This window comes from Equus caballus, chromosome 28 (genome assembly GCF_041296265.1).
Source record: "Equus caballus isolate H_3958 breed thoroughbred chromosome 28, TB-T2T, whole genome shotgun sequence".
In the NCBI taxonomy this organism is placed as follows: domain Eukaryota; kingdom Metazoa; phylum Chordata; class Mammalia; order Perissodactyla; family Equidae; genus Equus; species Equus caballus.
The window spans coordinates 40,416,242-40,434,628 of NC_091711.1; the positions used below are offsets into that span (position 1 = coordinate 40,416,242).

The 18,387-nt window shown below is 59.6% G+C and overlaps 1 protein-coding gene across 4 annotated transcripts in view; it reads left to right on the top strand.

Annotated features, from left to right (window-relative positions):
* The window catches only part of TRIOBP (TRIO and F-actin binding protein), a 54,746-nt gene that overhangs the window by 31,006 nt on the left and 5,353 nt on the right, over positions 1-18,387 (top strand). The window contains exons 1-8 of one of the 4 annotated variants that reach the window (XM_070254440.1): positions 1,225-1,413; positions 6,195-6,251; positions 8,750-8,818; positions 8,938-9,027; positions 9,415-9,524; positions 10,960-11,488; positions 12,146-12,256; positions 17,300-17,447. In XM_070254440.1, coding sequence (XP_070110541.1) covers positions 1,240-1,413; positions 6,195-6,251; positions 8,750-8,818; positions 8,938-9,027; positions 9,415-9,524; positions 10,960-11,488; positions 12,146-12,256; positions 17,300-17,447 — 1,288 coding nt within the window. In that variant the 5' untranslated portion in view covers positions 1,225-1,239. Of the gene's footprint in view, positions 1-1,224; positions 1,414-5,352; positions 5,597-6,194; positions 6,252-8,749; positions 8,819-8,937; positions 9,028-9,414; positions 9,525-10,959; positions 11,489-12,145; positions 12,257-12,435; positions 12,622-17,299; positions 17,448-18,387 lie in introns of those variants that run through there. The other 3 variants (XM_023635311.2, XM_070254441.1, XM_070254443.1) reach the window with 3 other exon arrangements.

Consider the following 18,387-nt stretch of genomic DNA (forward strand, 5'->3'; position numbering starts at 1 on the left):
CCAGAGGCCATGTCGAGAGGAAGGTGGGCTGACCCTTGGCCTCATTCCTCAGGGTGGAGGAGAGACACCCACTGGGAAATGCCGGGAAAGAACTTCAGCTCCCTGGGCCTCCATTTCTGTATCTGTGACATGTGGATAGTAATTAGAATTTTGACAGCAATAATTTTTGAACCCCAAACTGAGATGGCAGAATAATTGAAATGGCAATTATTCTAAGGTCCCCTAGCCACCTGGGGATAAAGGGTTTGTTCCAGGTGCTTTACTTAATTTAACACATAATCCTATAGCAACCCCATGAGATAACAGCATTATCCCATTTTACAGAGGGTGAAGTTGAGGCACAGAGAGGTTAAGCACATTGCTTAAGCTAACACACGGTTTGAGTCACAATGCCACACAAGCTACCACATGCATTTAGCAAGAAATTCCACCAAGGTCTTTCCTCTGCTGCAGGGCTCAGATGAGCTCCTGCAGGCAAAAAGCCTCTCACAAACTGCTAAGTGCTCTGGGAACGTGAGAAACGGGTGTGCGCCCGCACCCAAGAACCCAAAATGAGACTCCTAAGCCGAGAAAGACCTGCTTGTGAGGAGAGGGCATCGGGGGAAGGCCTTACCATTCCAGAACTCACTTTGTGCTTAGATTTCGTGCTAGGAATCCCGTCTCTCCTTACTGTGCGACCTTGGGCAAGTCGGCTCACCTCTTTGAGCCTCCGTTTTCCCATTAGCAAGAAGGGGACAGGACACCTCCCTGTCAGGTCTTGATGAGGACGAAAGTCGATCACAGGTAACGAGCGGGGCTCTGGGAGTGGGAGCCGCTGGGTTGTTAGTACTGGGTGCTTTGCCCACGTCTCCATCGAACCGAGGCACCGAGGCCTAGTGGACCCATCGCTCCGTCCGGTGGCTCGCGGCTGGGGCGGGGAACCGGAGCCGGGGCGACGCAGGGCCACACCCGGCTGCCCCCACCCCGCACTCGCCGCCGTGGCCCGACCGAGTCACCTGCGCGCCGGGCTCTTCCTTCCTCCCAGCGCGCCCGCGGCCGGAGCCCGGCCCGCCTCCCTGCCTCCCTCCGCCCCCATCCGCCGGTCCTCGCGCGCCCGTCCCGTCGCGGCAGGCCCCGCCCCCGGGCCGTCCCGCGCTCCCATTGGCCCGCCCGCAGCCCCCGCCGCTGTTTGTCCCGGCTTCCCGGCCGCCCATTGGCCCGCCCGGGTCCTCCCAGGAAGTTTGAAAAAAAAAAAGTTTTATGGGCGGATGGAAGGGGCCGGGGCAGCGCCGGGCAAGGGAAGGGCCGGAGCAGCGGCGGCAGGCGGCCGAGAGGGGCGGCGGCGGCGGGCTTCCCGCGCCGCGGAGCCCGGCCCGAGAGCGCCTTCCACCCTCCTGCCTCCTGCTCCCGCCGCCCCGGGGCGCCGCCATGACGGTGAGTGCCCCCGGGCGCCCCCGCGCGCCCCCGGCCGGGTGAGAACGGCGGCCCGAGCCCGAGCCCGAGCCCCAGCCCGGCCGCCCCTTCCTCACTGCCTGGCGGCGAGAGGAGGTCTTGGCCGGAAGACGGGCGCCCCAGCCCACGGGCCGGCCGGCCGGCCTCCCCTTCCCCGGCCAGAAGCCCAGGTCACCCCGAGGAGATGGGCACGCCTCGTCCCGGGCACCCCGTCCTCACTTTTGCGGGACCAGTCACGAACGGTTTGGGGGTGGCCCTCCCCTCCAGCCCCCTTGGTGAAGACCTGATCCGATTCCTCCAAGCCGCCAGACCCACGGGGGCTCCCGGGGCTCCGGGCCGTGGGAGGGGCGGAGACGGGCCTGGCCCGGGGCTGGGGTCTCGCCTCGGGCTGGAGAGAGGCGCTCCCCGGCTCGGATGGGTGGCGCTGCCCCGGCCTGGGAAGGCTGCCCACCCGTGTGGGCGCTGGCCGGAGGTTGGGTGGGTGAGAAGGGGCCGCCCCGTCCCGCCCTGTCTGGGAGCCCATCCTGGGGTTTCTCAAGCGGCAGGATACCGTGTTCTCCCGGGCTTGCCCCGTCGCAGCCGCGCTAGGGCCTTGGGTGGGGCAAGCCCGCGAGTGGGGGTCCAGGACACGGTGGCAGGGGCTTGTCTTTCTCTTGGGGATGAGCCCTCCCCGAGCTCTACAAGTTATCGCCTCAGTTATCGTATTGCACCGCACAGCCGTGTTCACCATTATCCCCATTTCACAGTCGGATAAACTGAGGCTTGAGGAGGGGACTTGGTGAGTTGTCCGAGGTTATCCCGAGTGTAAGGGAAGGGGTAACCTCTTTCTAGGTCAGTCTGGCTCCTTGATTGTGAGGTTCTGGAAGGGAGGGGCAGAGCTGCTTTTGGTTTCTGACTAGTGCTTAGGGAGGCTCCGACAGCCTGGAGGGTGGGGTTGCGGGAGGTTGAGTGAGTGGAGACCCTGACCAGGAGTGGGCGGGGCTGCCGGGGGATTGGCACCATGGCCCCTGCCCCTGTGAGTGTGATGACCTGGCCTCTGCCTGGACTTCCTCACATCCTGCCACCTCCCTGCGGGCCCTTCCTGTCGTCAGCAGCCTCCCCTTCCCCGGCGGGGAGCAGAGGGGGATGTCGGGGGAGGAGCTGAGTCAGTGTTCTGCCTCCCCCACCCCAAGCCAGGGGGCGGGGCTGGCGTTGCCCCCTGGGTGCCTGCCAGGCCCTGGCCTGGGTGCTTTCACATTCCCGGAGCTGCCTCTTTAAGGTTGGTGGTAACTCCCCATCTGCCAGATGAGGACCCTGAGGCATAGGGAGGTGAAGTAACATGCCCCAGGTGACACGGCTGAGCCAGAATTTGTGTCCAGGTCTGGCCCAGTTCTCTCTGGGGCCAGATAAGCAATGTACACAGTTGCCTCTCCCCGGGAGGCACATGCTGAGCAGGGTAAGGCTGCTGGCCGCGCCTGTGGGGGCACGTGGGGAGGAACAGCACAGCCAGCACAGCCCCGCTGGTGGGAGGGGGCTTCCCGAGGGAGATGCCTCCTGTGAGTGCAGGACTTTGTCAGGTGGAGATGGACTGGCGGAGGGAACAGTGTGGACAAAGGCTGGCGGTCATGTTTGGGGAATGGTGAGACAAGGGGCCGGGAAGAGGCCTCAAAGGCCAGGAAAGGCAGCTCGGGCTTCCGTCAGGGGCACTGGGGAGCCATGAACGGTTTTGGGGCAGAGGAGAGGCTGGTGATCACCACTGACAGTGTAGGCTGGGTTCATCCTGACTGCCTGCAGACCTGCGCCTGCTCGGGACTAGTGTCCCTCTGCCTTCTTCACACACAGCTTTTCCTCTCTCCTGGCCCCTCAGGGATCTGCATGGAGCAAGTGGCAGAGGTGCTGTGAGTGGGCCGGTGCTCACAGGCCCCGGGAGCTGCCTCCCTCTGACCCGGGCTGGCGCAGCCCGCCCCCGAGCCTCCTTCCCCAGCTGCTGCCTGGCCGCAAATTATATACCTGTTTTCTTGCTTATTGTCTGTCTCTCCTGAGTCCCACCAGGGCAGGGGCCACAGCTCTCATTCACAGTTGATCTCATGGCCTAGAACAGTGCCTGGTGCTTAAAAAAAAAAAGGAAAAGAAAGAAATTTCTACAAACGTTCTCTGTGCCTTGGGTCCTGGAGGGTGAACAGCACATGTCCCTGCCTGTGAGTGCCTCTATGTAGCCTGTGAGGGATAAGTAAGTGGCTTCAAGATTGTCATGGATGCCACAGAGGCTGGGGGAGGGCAGCTGGCACGGCCTATGGTGTGTACTGGGAAGGGGGCCTCCGAGGTGGCAGTAAAGACCCTCCAACAGGGTCTGAGCGTGAGTAGGGGTTCTGGTCAGCGGGAGCAGGATACAGGCGTATGTGGAGGGCCCGGCGTCCTGATGTATTGGGATCAGAGAGGATGGGTAGTGACATAGCCATGGGGCCCCCTAAGCAGGAGGGAGGCCAGGCTGAACGGGTGGACTGACACTTTTGTGCTATCCTAAGGGAGCGGGACCTTGTTTTGAAGCCAGTCTTGGGGGTTTTAAGCAGACTTGTGACACGAGGCTTTTCCGAGTGGGTCCCCCTGCCAGAGTGTGCTTAGAGGAGGCCGTGTGGATGGTCCAGGCCGGCAGGAGGCCATGCCGACCTGTGGCCTTGGCCAAAGGGAAGAAGGCGGGCCGCCTGAGGGGAAGGAGAGAGTGGGTTCCTGCAGGTGGAGGGGGTGGCCGGCCTGAGGAGCTGTGGGCGAGGGTGCGGCGTGAGAGATTGAGGTGATCGGACCTTTTGACCCCGGGGTGGTTCTCAGGTGACTGCAGGACCTCCCCTGCCAGCAGGTTTAAAACTCACGTTGGCAGCCTCTTCTCCCCAAGGTCACCGTGCCATCTCGTTCCTGTGTTTGTACCAGCTTCCAGAGGGTCACCAGACTTCTCCATATGTGGCACATTCATTCCTCTCGCAAAGCTTGGGGGAGGGCAGAACCTCTCCATCATTTGCCACGTTAGGCAGCTGGGCTCAGGGAGGGGATGTGACCCCCTTCCCAGGCAGCCCTTGGGGTCCCAGCCTGTCATTGCTCTGGAAGCCTCTGGCTGATCTAGCCCTGACGCAGTCTGATTGGCTAGGTCATCTGCTTGTCCTTCCTGGGGGCTTTCCCCTGGGTCAGCACAGCGATGCCAGCTCCACGTGTGACCCCAGAAAGCCTGGCTCCTGAGGGCCAGGGGGTAGAGGTGGAGACTGCCCCCAAAGCACAGGAATTTAGACCAGGGAGATAGAAGAGGGTGCATTGTGACTCATCAGGCTTTCCCTGGGGCCTGGCCACAGCACGCCAGGCCCGGGGCCACGGGAGGTCCCAGTTTGAATGAGGTGAACCCAGGTGACCTGGTGGCCCTGAGCATGGCTACCACTTTTCAATATAGCTTGGGATGACCTGGGCACCCATGGGAGGGAGACAGGGCCTACAGCCCCAGGGCTTCCCAGCTCTGAGCAGAGCCCGAGTCCCCTCCCTCAGACAGGTATGCAGGGAGGGGGTGCATTGCAGGGGTGGGGCTGCTGGCCTGCTGAGATCCAGGGCCCCTGGTTCCATGGCCATGGCTATGAATGGCTCTGGTTGTCCAGGCTGCTGGCCCAAGCCCCTCTCAGGCCACTTCCTCCCCCTGAAGAAGAGCAGAAGGGCTCCCTGGGAGGAAGGCGGGTCAGGGGAGGTGGCCAGGTCAGGTGGCTCTGGATTCCAGGTGTCCAGCTGCTATCGTCATGTCATCATCGCTGCTCAGCCCCGAGTCATGCTGCCTGCTCCCTCCACGCAACCAGACACCTTGGCCTGGTGAGGCTGCGATGCAGGTGCTGATAGGCGGGCTCAGAGCCATGGCAACAGGTGGCCACCTCCTCCCCGTCCGCCAGCCCGGCCTGCCCCGCTCTCCTCCCTGCCAGTGGGCAGGAGCTGAGACTCTGCAGAGGGACAGAACTTAGACTAGAGAGCGGTCTCCCCAGCCGGCAGGAGGGGTCTGGTGACTGACGCCCACCAGATGGGCAAGGCCAGAGAAAATGCCTGGATGAGCAGCTTCTTCATGCAGGCCTAGGTGGGCATACCTAGCTCACTGCCCCTGTGGAACATGCTGCAGCTGGGAGCCCTCAGACCCCGGGGCCGTGCCCCGCTGGGCAGCACCCGGGAGGTAGGGCTTGCCAGGACTGAGGTGCCGTCTCCTCAGCCCTTCCAGAGATGGGGGGGAACTGAGGATCTCTGACCCCAGCCTTGGCCTGACTCCATCTTTCAGGATCTCTAGGAGATGAGGGCAGAGCAGGGCTGGTGGGACCACAGGAGGGTCCCTGGGTTGGGGGTAGGCAGGAGCATTAAGGCGTTTTCCTGGTGAGCCTCATCAGTGGGAGGAACTGGATGGTTTGCTCAGCCTGCTGGTGCGGCCTGTTCTGAGCTCTCTAAGGGTCTCTTTGCAGGTGGAGTTCTCTGGCCCCCTCTCTCTTATTCCTGGGTCAGGAAGGAGGTCAGTGGGAGGGGAGCTGAGATAGCTGTGGTGGGTGCACCGGTCACCCGGCGGCCCCCTGCTCTTGGCCCTCAGAGATTGCCGAATGTTAGGGAAAGGGGCCAAGGCTGCCTCAGTGTCTGGGGAGCCTGGATTTGGGGGTTACGTGGGCCCTCAGCCCTCTCTCCTGGCTTCCCAGGACCTCAGTCTTACAAGACTCAGTCACCCCCTCCTGCCCAGCTTCCTTTGGTTCTCTGCTGGCTGACTCATCTGCCTCCTTGTCTCCCCACAGCCTGATCTGCTCAACTTCAAGAAAGGATGGATGTCGATCCTGGACGAGCCAGGAGAGGTAGGAGGGCTGAAGTGGGAGGGCAGGAGGGTGACCTGCCACAGTGCCCTGTAGGGTCCCTGGGGCACCCCAGGAGGCTGAGCTGCTTCCCAGGCCTGTCCCTGGCCTCTGGGTAGAAGGGGTGCAGGGGAGGGGCCAGAGTGGGAATCCTAAGGGCACAGTGTTTCTTGTCCAACAGAAAAGGGCCTTGGGCTGTGGGGATGGGAGCACAGAGGCTGCTGGTCATCTCTCAGCCTCTTAGAGTAGTCTGCAGTGTATAAAAGTCATCAGGGACGGGGTGACTGACGCCCTGCACCCATGCCCTCCTCTCACCAGGAGCCCTCCTGGCATCCGAGGGGCTGGGTGGAAAGATTCACAGAGGTTATCCCGCCTGAGACATGTACAAATTCCCAAGACTCAGCCGTCAACAGCCCCCTGCCCCCGGGGTGGGGCTTCAAGCACATTGCTTGATGTCTCACCAACCTGGGGCCCCACTGGTTGAGTCATGGCTTCCTCTGGCCTCAGTGACCCCATCTGTGAAATGGGCATAATGGAGAATGACAATTGTTTTCAGGGTGGTTAACAGAGTCACAGAGGTCAAGCACGTAAAGGGTCCCACACAGCCCCCATGCCTGCTAGGGCCTCAGCTAATAACACTGCCCTTTCTCTAATGTGTCCATCCTTAGGACCAGAAGGGACGGTGGCCTTTCACTGCCTCTGCCCTTTCAGCTGCCAGGCTGGAGCTGGCTTCCTGCCCACCCCACTGGGGAGGGGACGTCTCCCGGCCCCTGTCCTGCATGCGCCTGCAGCTTGGTCTGCGTGCAGGCCACATGCCGGGGAGGGCTCAGAGCCAAAGGGAATCTCATTGTGTTTCCTACCCACATGCTTTATTCCCTCCAGCCCACGGCTTTCCATCCCGAAGCCTGCTCGCCTGTCCTCTGGTGGCTGCGCTCCAGGCTCACACAAGGCCTGGCACCCGGCCAGTGACCCCCCTCTCCCCTGCAGGGTCTCCGAAGGGCAGAGATTATGGGCCCCACCCAGAACTGGCCGTTACTCATTCTCTTACAGGGTTTTGGAATGTCGGAGCTGGAAGGGCTCTGGGAGTTCAGCCAGCCCAGCCCCTGTGCACAGACAGGGGACAGGCCCATGAGGGCTTCAATCTCTTCCAGGCGCAGAACTAGGGGCACCTGATGCCCACGGGGCTCGGTCCAGCTCTCATCTCAGACAGTCCTAGACTAGGCCTGGAAGGGCCAAAGAAGTCATTTGGCATAGAAGCCCTGCCCCACTTTATAGAGGGACAGTTGAGGTCCTGAGAAGCCACTTGGGCCCCTCAGTGAGAGCAGGGTGGTTCTGAGAGGGCCAGCCTTGAAGAACAGTCCCCAACAACCCAGTGCCTGTGCCCATGCCAGGTGCCGTGAGAGACTTACAAGGGAGGGTTCAGAACTTCTGACCTCATGAGAAGGCTTAGGGACTCCTTATTGGCCCAACTTTACAAGTCAGAAGACTGAAGCTCAGAGAGGTCGAGACTCTTGACTAAAGACACACAGCTAGCAAGGGATACAATAGTTGTAACCTAGATCTGTTGGATGTTAAAACCCTGTTTCTTAGGAGGGGCAGTGTGGAAGGAAGTAGAAAGCGTCATCCTGACCCTTCCTTGAAAACTTCCCATCTTTTTGAGGAAAGAAAACTAAGTACTTGAAATAACAAACAGTGTGGATAGGGCTCAGTGATGTGAGGGAGCCCCAGGAGGGCTGGGGACTGGGTGGCATGTCCTGACCCTGGCAGTGGGTGGACCTCGACTGGCATTCCAGTGAATGGCCAGAAGCCCAGAGGTGGGATGAGCTTGGCATGTTTCATGTCACGCTATTCTGGTGCCCCCGTCCCTCTCCTGCGTGTCCTGCCAGCCTCACCCCGCTGGAGCAGAGAGAGACCACAGAAGGGTGCCCAACCCTGCGTGTATGGGTAACGCATTCTCACAAGCTGAGCACGCGCGTAACCAGCACCCAGATCAAGAAACAGAATCCGACCAGCACTCAGACTCCTCCCCCACGCCACCTTCCATCCTACTCACTGGGGGACTTGTCCTTCGCCTCCGAAGCGATCCAGAGGGGCACATGGAAAGACTTGTGTCCCTGACTTGCTAGGCAAATGACCTTTCACAGGTCACAGCCCCTTCCTGGTCTGCACTGGGGGGATCTGCTGGTAGGAGCCTTGGCAATCTTGGTGGAAAGGATCAGGAGGGGAATGGAAGGGTCACCAAATCAGAGCAGGGCCGGGAGAAACCGACCCAACCCGTTTCACAGACCCCGCCCCCGAGGCTCAGAGAGGAAATAGGGGGCTGACTGCCAATGTGGATTTTCTGGCTCTGTGCTGTGGTCTGCCCCCCACCCCTCAGCAGGGCCATGAGGGTGCCAGGCCCTACAGTGAGCAGGATGGCTGACCTGGCAGCGCCCAGGACACCCATTCATTTCGCCCTCCCCACACACGACCCCCCGCTCACCGCCCCGTCTCCTCTCCAGTGGAAGAAGCACTGGTTCGTGTTGACCGATTCAAGCCTCAAGTACTACAGGGACTCCACGGCCGAGGAGGTGAGACGAAGTGAGAGGGCTCCTCCCCCGTCAGTTGCTGGGGGGCCCCCGGGAGAAGCTTGGGGGGCTCAAGCGGGATCAGCGGAGAGCATGGATCATTGCGGGCCTTCCTGCTGCAGGCGGACGAGCTGGATGGCGAGATCGACCTGCGCTCCTGCACGGATGTCACTGAATTCGCGGTGCAGCGAAACTACGGCTTCCAGATCCACGTGAGGCTGCTGCGGTGGGGGGCGGGCGACTGGAGGGCCCCCAGAGGAGGGGCTGGTGTGGAGTGTGGCTCACCGTCAGAGACTGGCTCCTGTCACTCATTTATTTAGAGACCGTCCTCAGAGCCAGGCAGCAGCCCTGCTGCCGACACTTAGCACATCCAGGGAGATCCTGGCGTCACTGGCGGGGGTGGTTTGAATGTTGGGGACACTGGAGCAGCCGGGCTCCTCTGAGGCTGGAGGAGGGAGGTTGTGCCCCTCTGCTCGCCTCCAGGTTTGAGACCTTAGACACCCTCCTGGGAGGGAAGGGCCCCCCTCCCCGGGGTCCACAGTGGGGACGAAGTGATGAGGCTGGCCAGGTGGCAACCTGCCTGTGGGGTGGACTTGCAGACTAAGGATGCTGTCTATACCTTGTCGGCCATGACCTCGGGCATCCGGAGGAACTGGATCGAAGCTCTGAGGAAGACCGTGCGCCCAACCTCAGCCCCAGACGTCACCAAGTACGTGCTGGGCTGGACAGGGGCCTGGGGGAGGCACTTACCCTGCATCCCTGAGTGGAATTCTGGCACTCACCTGAGGGCCCTGTGGCTGTACCTTCTGGGCCTCAGTTTTTCTGTCAACAAACTGGGGAGAGGGCAGTGAGCCTTCTTGAGTCATCTAGAAGCGCATTGAGGATTTGAGGTTTGACTGCCATCGCTTTATATCCCCTGCATCCTCAGAGGGTGGGGAGAGCCTCGGCCCTTTGGAGAAGATGCTGGCGAGTCAGAGGGCCCTGCTGGGTGGGTGGCTGTCTCTGTGCAGTGGGGGCTAAGGCTGTGGTAGGGAGAAGGGATGGCTGGGTGGTCTTGGTGGGAGCTCACTCCCTCTGGAGGTCGCTGTGGGTAGAGGGGCAGGAGGGCTGAGTTACCTGGTGGTAGAGGCCCCCAAAGTATAAACCCCGGCCGCCCACAGGGGGCTTGCATTGGTGGCTCTTGGGCAGCAGGAACGGAAGTGCGAGTCCCCCCGCCTGGCCACACCTGGCTGTTCAACAAGGCCAGTCGCTTTCTTGTCGAGTCTCAGATTCCTCATCTGTCATGCTGAGGATCTGTCACGCCGAGTGTCATGTGAGGACGTGCACGGAGGCCCTTTGTCAACTCTGAAGGACTGTACAGCTGGACTATTCAGTTTATAGCCAAACACAGTGGCTTCAACGAGGGAGAGTTTATTTCTCTCTCCAGAACAGTCCAGAGGTAGATAGTCCAGACCTGCCTGGACAGCTCTGCGGCCCTCAGCTCACAGCTCTGCCCCTGGGCCAGAGGACTGTAGGTTGCCAGGCCAGGGCACGCCCAGTCCTCTCACACCCACTGGGCAGAATGTGGTCACGTGGCCACATGTAGCTGCCGGGGATGCTGGGAAGTGTAGTTTTGGGCTGGGCGACCATGTGCCCAGCTACTGCTGTGGAAGAAGAGGAGAGCTGCCACCTTATTCAGTCTCCACCATCTCTGCTTTCTGCACCCAGAGGTCACTGTTCACCTCAGCCTCGGCAGTGACCACGGGCATCCCCCCTGTTCCCTGGGAGCCCAGGACCCTGCCTCACGTGTACTTCTAGTAATAACGCTTTGGTCGCCATTTGCAAAGGGCTTCCTGGTTACTTTGCATGCATTGGCTCCCCCGGTCCTCATCCCTCCTGTGAGAGGCACTGTCCATATGACAGATGAGGTGACTGAGGCTCAGAGAGGGAAGCCAGATGGCCTGGTCCCCTCTGCTGGTAAGTGGTGGAGCTGGGATGGTTCCCGGGGCTGTTAACGATGAAGATCTAGTTCTGACCTCCAGGTGGGGCTGCTTCCTCCCCTGGGGTCCATCCCCAGGCCGTGGCCCTTGGGTGGTACTCCAGAAGTGCTTGTTTGGGCCTGAGTGGGGAAGGTCCCACCTGATATGGCTCTGCTGCCGCCCTAGGCTCTCGGACAGCAATAAGGAGAACACGCTGCATGGCCATGGCACCCAGAAGGGCTCCCTGAAGGCGGGGGAGCCGCGCGTGGGCTCCGAGGTCATCAGCCGGGGCGGCGGCCTGCGGAAGGCAGATGGGCAGCGGCCATCCCTGGACTATGTGGAGCTCTCCCCGCTGACGCAGGGCTCCCCGCAGCGGGCCCGTACCCCGGCCCGCACTCTTGACCGTCCAGCCAAGCAGGAGGAGCTGGAGCGGGACCTTGCTCAGCGCTCCGAGGAGCGACGCAAGTGGTTCGAGGCCACAGACAGCAGGGCAACAGAGACACCGGCCGGTGAGGCGCCGCGCCGCGGCCTGGGCGCCCCTTTGACTGAGGACCAGCAGAGCCGGCTCAGCGAGGAGATCGAGAAGAAGTGGCAGGAGCTGGAGAAGCTGCCCCTGCGGGAGAACAAGCGGGTGCCTCTGACTGCCCTGCTGAACCAAAGCCGTGGGGAGCGCCGGGGGCCCCCGAGTGACAGCCACGAGGCACTGGAGAAGGAGGTAGGCATCACGGCTGGCCTCTGGGAGCCCCTCACCCCACCAACACCCCTCCTGTCCCTGCAGTCACACTGTGCCATTTATCTTGCATACCTACAGTGATGGGGAGCTCACCCCAGATGCACTGGCTGGCACCTCAGACTCCTTGTGAACTGGAATTTTCCTTCCTGGACCGTGGGTTTTTTTGTTTTTTGTTTTCCTTCTTAGTTCTGTCCTCAGCAACCACAGAGAAAGGAAGCGGGAAGAGAAGGGAGAGACCATTTATTGAGCCCCTTCTGCATACCAAGCCTTGTCCTAGGCCCGCTTTGCCCACATTGGCTCATGTAATCCTCACAGCAGTCTCGTGGCCCCGCAGAGTAGACCTCATCATGCTTTTACTGATGGGAAACTGAGGCTCAAAGACGTTTCCCCTGCCACCTCCATAATGTGGTAAATATCTGTGACCACGGTGTCCGTCTCCAAACCCTCTCTGGTCTTCTCTGGGACAGAGCTCTCCTGGGTCACTGACCTGGCCATCCAGGAAGCAGCTGGAACATCCCCTTTGCCCACATCTCCAGACCAGGGCCACTTCCCCTTCTCTGACCCACGGCTCCTCACTGCCTCCCACCAGCCCGCTCCCCACTTCCAGGCCCCCACTGACCTCAGCTCCTCCCCTCTCAGGTCCAGTCTCTACGTGCCCAGCTGGAGGTGTGGCGTCTCCAAGGGGAGGCCCCTCAGGGTGCACCCAGATCCCAGGAGGACGGCCACGTCCCCCCAGGCTACATCTCACAGGTGAGGCTGGGGAGCTGTTTCGTGGGGGATGGGGGCAGGTTTCTGGTTGCTAAGTTTCCAGAAAACAGCTAACTTTTTGGGAGCCCTTCCTGTGTACCTGGACCCGTGTGAGGCCTATGACATGCGTCATCCGCTGAATCTCGCCAGTGGGTGGACATGATCACTGTGCCATTTTACAGACAAGGCCACTGAGCTGTGAGAGGTTATGTGACTTGCCCGAGGTCTCCCGGCCTGGAGATGTCAGAGGTGGGATTTGAGCCTGGGTCCGCTGACTGAGAGCCCTGTGTGAGCCCCCAGGCGACCCTGTGCACTCGGACCCCTTCTCCTGCACCACCCTGGGGAAGTGGGGAGCCAGGGGAGAGGGGGAGCTCCAAGGGGCAGGCCCTGGGGGTTGCCGCCTAAATAGGCAAATCCTGCCTGTGCCTGCCAGGCCGAGGCCCTGCCCAAGGCGGTCTGTGGGCCGTGGGAGTCTCCACGGCCCTCGGGGGATGCACAGGCTGCTAGGACAGCCGCGCTCAGCCAGGGCTCATTCTGTTCCCCTGGGGACGTTTGGTCACGTCTGGAAACACTTGTGACGGAAAAATACGTGTGTGTATATACATCCACACTTAGATATGTTCATTATCAATTTTACTGCTACAAAGGATGTTTAGTACACAACTTACAAATAAAAAATACATAATACGTTTTATTGTGAATTCCATTTAGCAAACTGATTTTTCTCAGAATACTTTGACTGTTTGTTCCGAGTGCTTGTACCCACAGCTAACTGACAAACGAGTGTCGTTCTAACGTGAACGTTGGTTGACATTTTTGTTTATGTTAATGAGTAAGATGAGAAGACGTATGTCAAAGCTTTACTTGGTCAATGTCAATATTGTGTCAGGTTCTTGTTCCGTTGACAATGTGATGGTCATAGATACGGCACACTTTTAGTTTAATCTGCATTGTTAGCATCGTCTCCTCACTCGCTTAAGTCTGGGCAATCAACAAGACCATAAACCCAGCCCCGATCTGTAATGTCTACCAGCTTCCATGCGTAAATGCCCCACGGTGGCAGATGGCCCTGAACACGGAGTTGGGAAGATACGTGCACGCTGTTATAGAGCATCCCCACCCTACAGACACAGACGTAAATAACCTCGAGAGCACAGACGATGATAAAATGCAGTGAAATAATCAGGAAGTGATGAATTTTGAGTAATTGCTTTGTTTTTATTGTAATTTAAAGTTTCTATAATTTAATTTTTCATAATGGTTGTGCTTAGCAACTGCATCACAACATTCCTAAAGATTTGAAAATTAGCTGCCTCCAGTCAGCACAGCATTGCCTGAAGCGGAAAGGAATGCTGGGATCCCAGGCTCTGGTTAGGAGGACCTTCTAGAAGCTCTGAGGAGGGAGGTCGCGGTGCAGGGCTCTCAGGAAGGCTTCCTGGGGGCGAGCGCTGAGCAGCTGAGCCCTGGTGGGCGGGGAGCATGGGCTGTGGCAGGAGGTGGAAGGCCAATGGGTGCCTATGGTGGACACCTCCAGTGCCAAGCCAGGGGGCTGGGGTCTCATTCCGCAGACCTGAGGAGGTTTGGGTCTGACAGTGACCTCGGGAAGGTGGTGTTGGGTGGGGGGGGATTGGGAGGGGGCAAGGCCCACGTCAGGAGCAAGGACAATGGCTGAAGGAGAGAGGGATGCAGGAGGGTACATGGACGGAGGAGAGCTTGGGACTGGGTGACTGGGCCCGAGGAAGCCAGGGGGAGCCCCGGGCGCCCTGGGGCTTGGGCTGCTGTGCGTGGCCAGGGGGCTGTCTGGGGCTGAGAAGTTGATGGGACCTTCAGCAGAACGGAGACCCGGGCCAAGGGAAGATGGGGCCTGATGTGGAGGGCGAGCTTGGGGTCCCCTGACATGGGGAGGGGAAGGGGGGAGGGAGGCTATTGTCAAAGCCTCCCTTGATGCCAGAGGAAGGGGTGGGTGGGGCATCTCCAGGAAGGGTGGGGCCCAACACCACAGCTTGAGGCATCTGGGACCACCTCAGAGACCCCCACCCGGAGGGCTTCCAGCATGCTCTGTGGAGGCCCCAGGGGCTGCCTTTCTAGATGGATCCCTTCACTCCCACCAGCAATTGGAGCATCTCCATCTTTGTCCGTTTTACTATTAGCACCTGCGTTAGATTTCCTTTGGAAAAGGGTTTCCATCACTAAAATGAAACTTGAAAAGCACTGCTCTGACCTCTCAGCTCGCAGCTGGGGAAACTGAGACCCAGAGATGCGGCGAGTTCTTCAAGCTGGAGGCAGGCCTGTGTCTGCAGTCCAGGCTTCCTGGGCCCAGGCGCCCCACTGGGCACTCCAAGGGCCATCAGCATTTCATCGTTAGGCTGGGATGGGCAGGGGGAGCAGGCGGAATCTGGGGATGGGAGGAGAGAAGGGAATGATGAGGAGACAGCCTGAGACGGGGGTGGAGGAGGCCCCGGTGCGGAGGCCCCAGAGAAGAGGAGCTGAGCCATCTGTGTCCCCTCGGGCACTGGAGGCAATTCAGTGGGCCCAGGACAGGTGACAGGTGGGGACGGATTCCCCAGCCTGGGAGCTCAGGCTGAGTGGGTGCCCCTCCTCCAGCTGGCGGGGTTTGCCACCACGGGACAGCAGCTGCAGGGTGTGGGCTTCACCCACTGCGGCTTTAGTGCCTCCTCTGGCAAAGGGAGCCTTCCAGCCTATTGCAGTGGGGGCCGTGGGCCATGGATCTGTACTCTGATGCATGTCAGCGGTGGCAGCCAACACCCTGGGCCCTCAGGAAGGTAGGTCAGAGAAGCACCTGGCCTTCTAGGACCCCTCCTCATGGGCTGGTTCCCACCTCCTGACATCAGCCTCCAGACACCCTATTAGCTGCTGGGTCTGCCTGCCTGATCTGGCCCTTTAAGAGCACCAGTCCCCACCCCCCCGTATTGCTCCAGTCTCTACAGGTGGGTGGTCTCCACAGTTGGGTGCTGGCTTTCCTTAGGGACCCTCGTGAGTTGGTTTTCTGGGGCCTGTGTTACAGGTGAGGAGACAGGCTCAGAGAGGGGAAAGGGCTTGTTCAAGTTCACCGCATGGCACAGCCAGCACTAGGACCTGGTCTGTGGGGCTCCAAAGCCAGGTTCTGTTGTCCTAACTGGGGACACACAGAGGACAGGTGCAGAGGCCAGCGGGACAGATAGACTTCACCACCACTCATAACACTGGACCCGGGAGGCCAGGCCCTTGCCCTTCTGGGGTGGCTGCTCGGGAGGTAGAGGCCAGTCCGCACTCGCCAGGAGGTGCCCTGTGGCATGGGGGAGAATGCAGTCTCTTATCTGGCTCTCTGTGCCTCAGTTTCTTCCCTGACTCTTCCCTTTCTCTTTTTAATGATCTTAGATTACATAAGAAATATGTTTACATTTTCAAAAATAATTCTAACAAATCAAACGGTTGGAAATAAACATGTGAACTCTCCTTGCCCTGCCTGCTCCTGCCCCAGGGGTCACCTCAGTGACCGTTCGAGCCCATTTGTATAGTTTCCTGTTGCTGTCACGGATTACCACAAACACAAATAATACACATCTGTCACCTCACAGTCTGTAGAGCCGCAAGCAGTCTAACGTGGGTCTCGCCGGGCTAAAATCCAGGTACCTGCAGGTTCCTTTCTAGGTAGGATCCCTCTCCTCGCCTTGTCCAGCGTCCGGTGGCCACCCGCATTCCCTGGCTCGTGGCCCCTTCCTTCGTCCTCAAAGCCTGCGAAGGAGAGTGAAGTCCTCCTTGTTCCCGTCACGCTGATCTTCCATGCTCACTTCTCCCTCTTGCTCTGCTCTCCTGCCTCCTTTTCCACATCTAAGCACCCTGCAATGACATGGGGCCCCGTGGACAACCCAGGATAGTCTCCCTGTTTTAAGGTCAGCTGATTATCAGCCTCGAATCCCCCTGCCGTGTGAGGTAATGCAGGTTCTGGGGAGTAGGACGTGGACATCTTCGGGGGGCCACTACTCTTCCTCCCACGCATCCTCCTCTTCCTCTGCGTTCACGTTCATGTTCTCGGCTGGACGGCTCCGCGTGCTTCGTTTCCGTGAGCGCGTGTTCTCAGAAGCCAGGTTTCATCACCTAACTTTCGGGACAGCTTTCCGCAGCCGCCCACGCGGGTGGCTCTGTCTTTGAACAGCTGCCTGGTCCTTTGTAAGGCGCGATCCCATCATTTATTTAAAGGCTCCCCTCTTAGGCATTAGATTGTTTCCAGTTTTCATCTGTTACCGATGTTGCCATAGGGAATACCTTTGTCCAAGAGTCTTTGCACACATGTGACTTTCTATGGGGTCATTCCTAGGAGTGGACCTGTCAGGTCAAGGGATGGGGTCATTAAAACTGTGACGATGCCACCAGACTGCCCTCCATGCACCCCGCCACAGTTGACTCTCCCAGCAGTGGGTATTATCTGTCTTTTAAGTACTTGCCAGTCTTTTCAACACGGCCCCATTTTGTGATGTCATCTCACTCACTCAGCACCTGCCACAGTCAGGTGCTGGCTTGACTCCAAGCTAGGTCAGACCTTCCCGTCTTCAGGAAACTTACATCCTGACCGAAGCAGAGCCTCTTGAGGCAGGGGACAGGCTGCCCAGAGACAGAGCTAGGAGGACGTTTGAGCTGGGCTGCAGGCCGAGTGAACGACCTGGGAAGAGGAAGTTGCCAAAGAATGTTCCCAGCAGTGGGAATAGCATGAGCTAAGGCTCAGAGGCGTGAACCTGCCATGAACTGTTTTCATAACGATGGGGTTTCTTGGGGGAAGGGCCGGGGATGAGGCCACAAGGGTCAGACCCAGGAGCAGGGACTTGACCCTATAGGATTGGGAGCCTTGGAAGGGCTGAAGCTGGTAAGTGACAGGGTGACGTTTGCGGCTCGGGGGCAGGTGCAGGCTGGTGGTGCCAGGGTCCAGGGAGAGGGCTGAAGCCCGGACCAGGGCAGGATTTCCCCTGAGGCCTTTTGCCCCAGGCTGGAAGAGAGCCGCTCTCCTGGCAGTCAGGGCAGCCCCATGACCTCCCGGCCTCCAACCCGCAGGAGGCGTGTGAGCGCAGCCTGGCCGAGATGGAGTCCTCGCACCAGCAGGTGATGGGGGAGCTGCAGCGGCACCATGAGCGCGAGCTGCAGCGGCTGCAGCAGGAGAAGGAGTGGCTCCTGGCCGAGGAGACGGCAGCCACAGCCTCAGGTGAGGACCCCAGGCAGGAGCAGCACGGGGGGCTGGGCCTCACAAGCCTCCAGGCTGAGGCTTCTCCTAACTGGACTCAGGAGGCCTTTAAATAAGAGGTGCAGGTTCAGTGCCAAACTTGGGTTAAAGGGTCAGGAGGGGTTGGAAGCCCCCAAAACTCGGCCTCTGACCCTACTTGAAAAGGGGAAACTGAGGCAGTAAAACCCCCCCCTCCCAGAATGGGTTGTGACTCCTCACCCTCAGGGGCCTGTGGCCACTGGGAGGTCCACCTCAAGCCCCCAACATACACCATCTCCAGCTCCACGCCCAGGCCCATAAGTGTGCTGGGGAGGGACTGCTCAGCCACAGACCTGTCCTCACAGGAGGGCCACAGCCTCACTGGGCACACAGGCTGGACTCGGGGCTGGGGGGGGTGTTTACTGAGCCTCAGCACCCATGTGACATAACCCAGTCCTTGCAGTGCCTAAGGGAGTGACCCCATTTCACAAATGAGGAAACGGGGGCTCAGAGAGGTTCGTGACTTGTCCCATATGCCCATATGCCCGCATGGGCATAGCTTGAAGGTGGCAGAAGCTGGAGTCGGAGCCCAGGGCACTCCGATTGCAAAACCATGCTCTGAAGCCTGCCCTCTGCTCTCCCAAGCCAGAAACAGGAATGCTCAAGCTCTGTCACTGCTGTGTGTGCCTGGCACATCCTAGGGGTGCGCCGTGGGGTTGGCAGAATAATGGAAATGATGAAAGAGGTCACATGATCTAGAACTTGCCACCTGCCAAGGGCTTCACACACTCAAGCCCATGGCCCTTCATCCCGCACCCTGGGGGCCTGTGTGTTTTGCATTTTAGGAAGATAGCCCAGTGCGTTTATTAGATATCCCCCCATCCCAGCAGGGTCTGGGCTTCACCCTGAAATCTAGCACCAAGGTTTTTGCAGTGAAATTTCT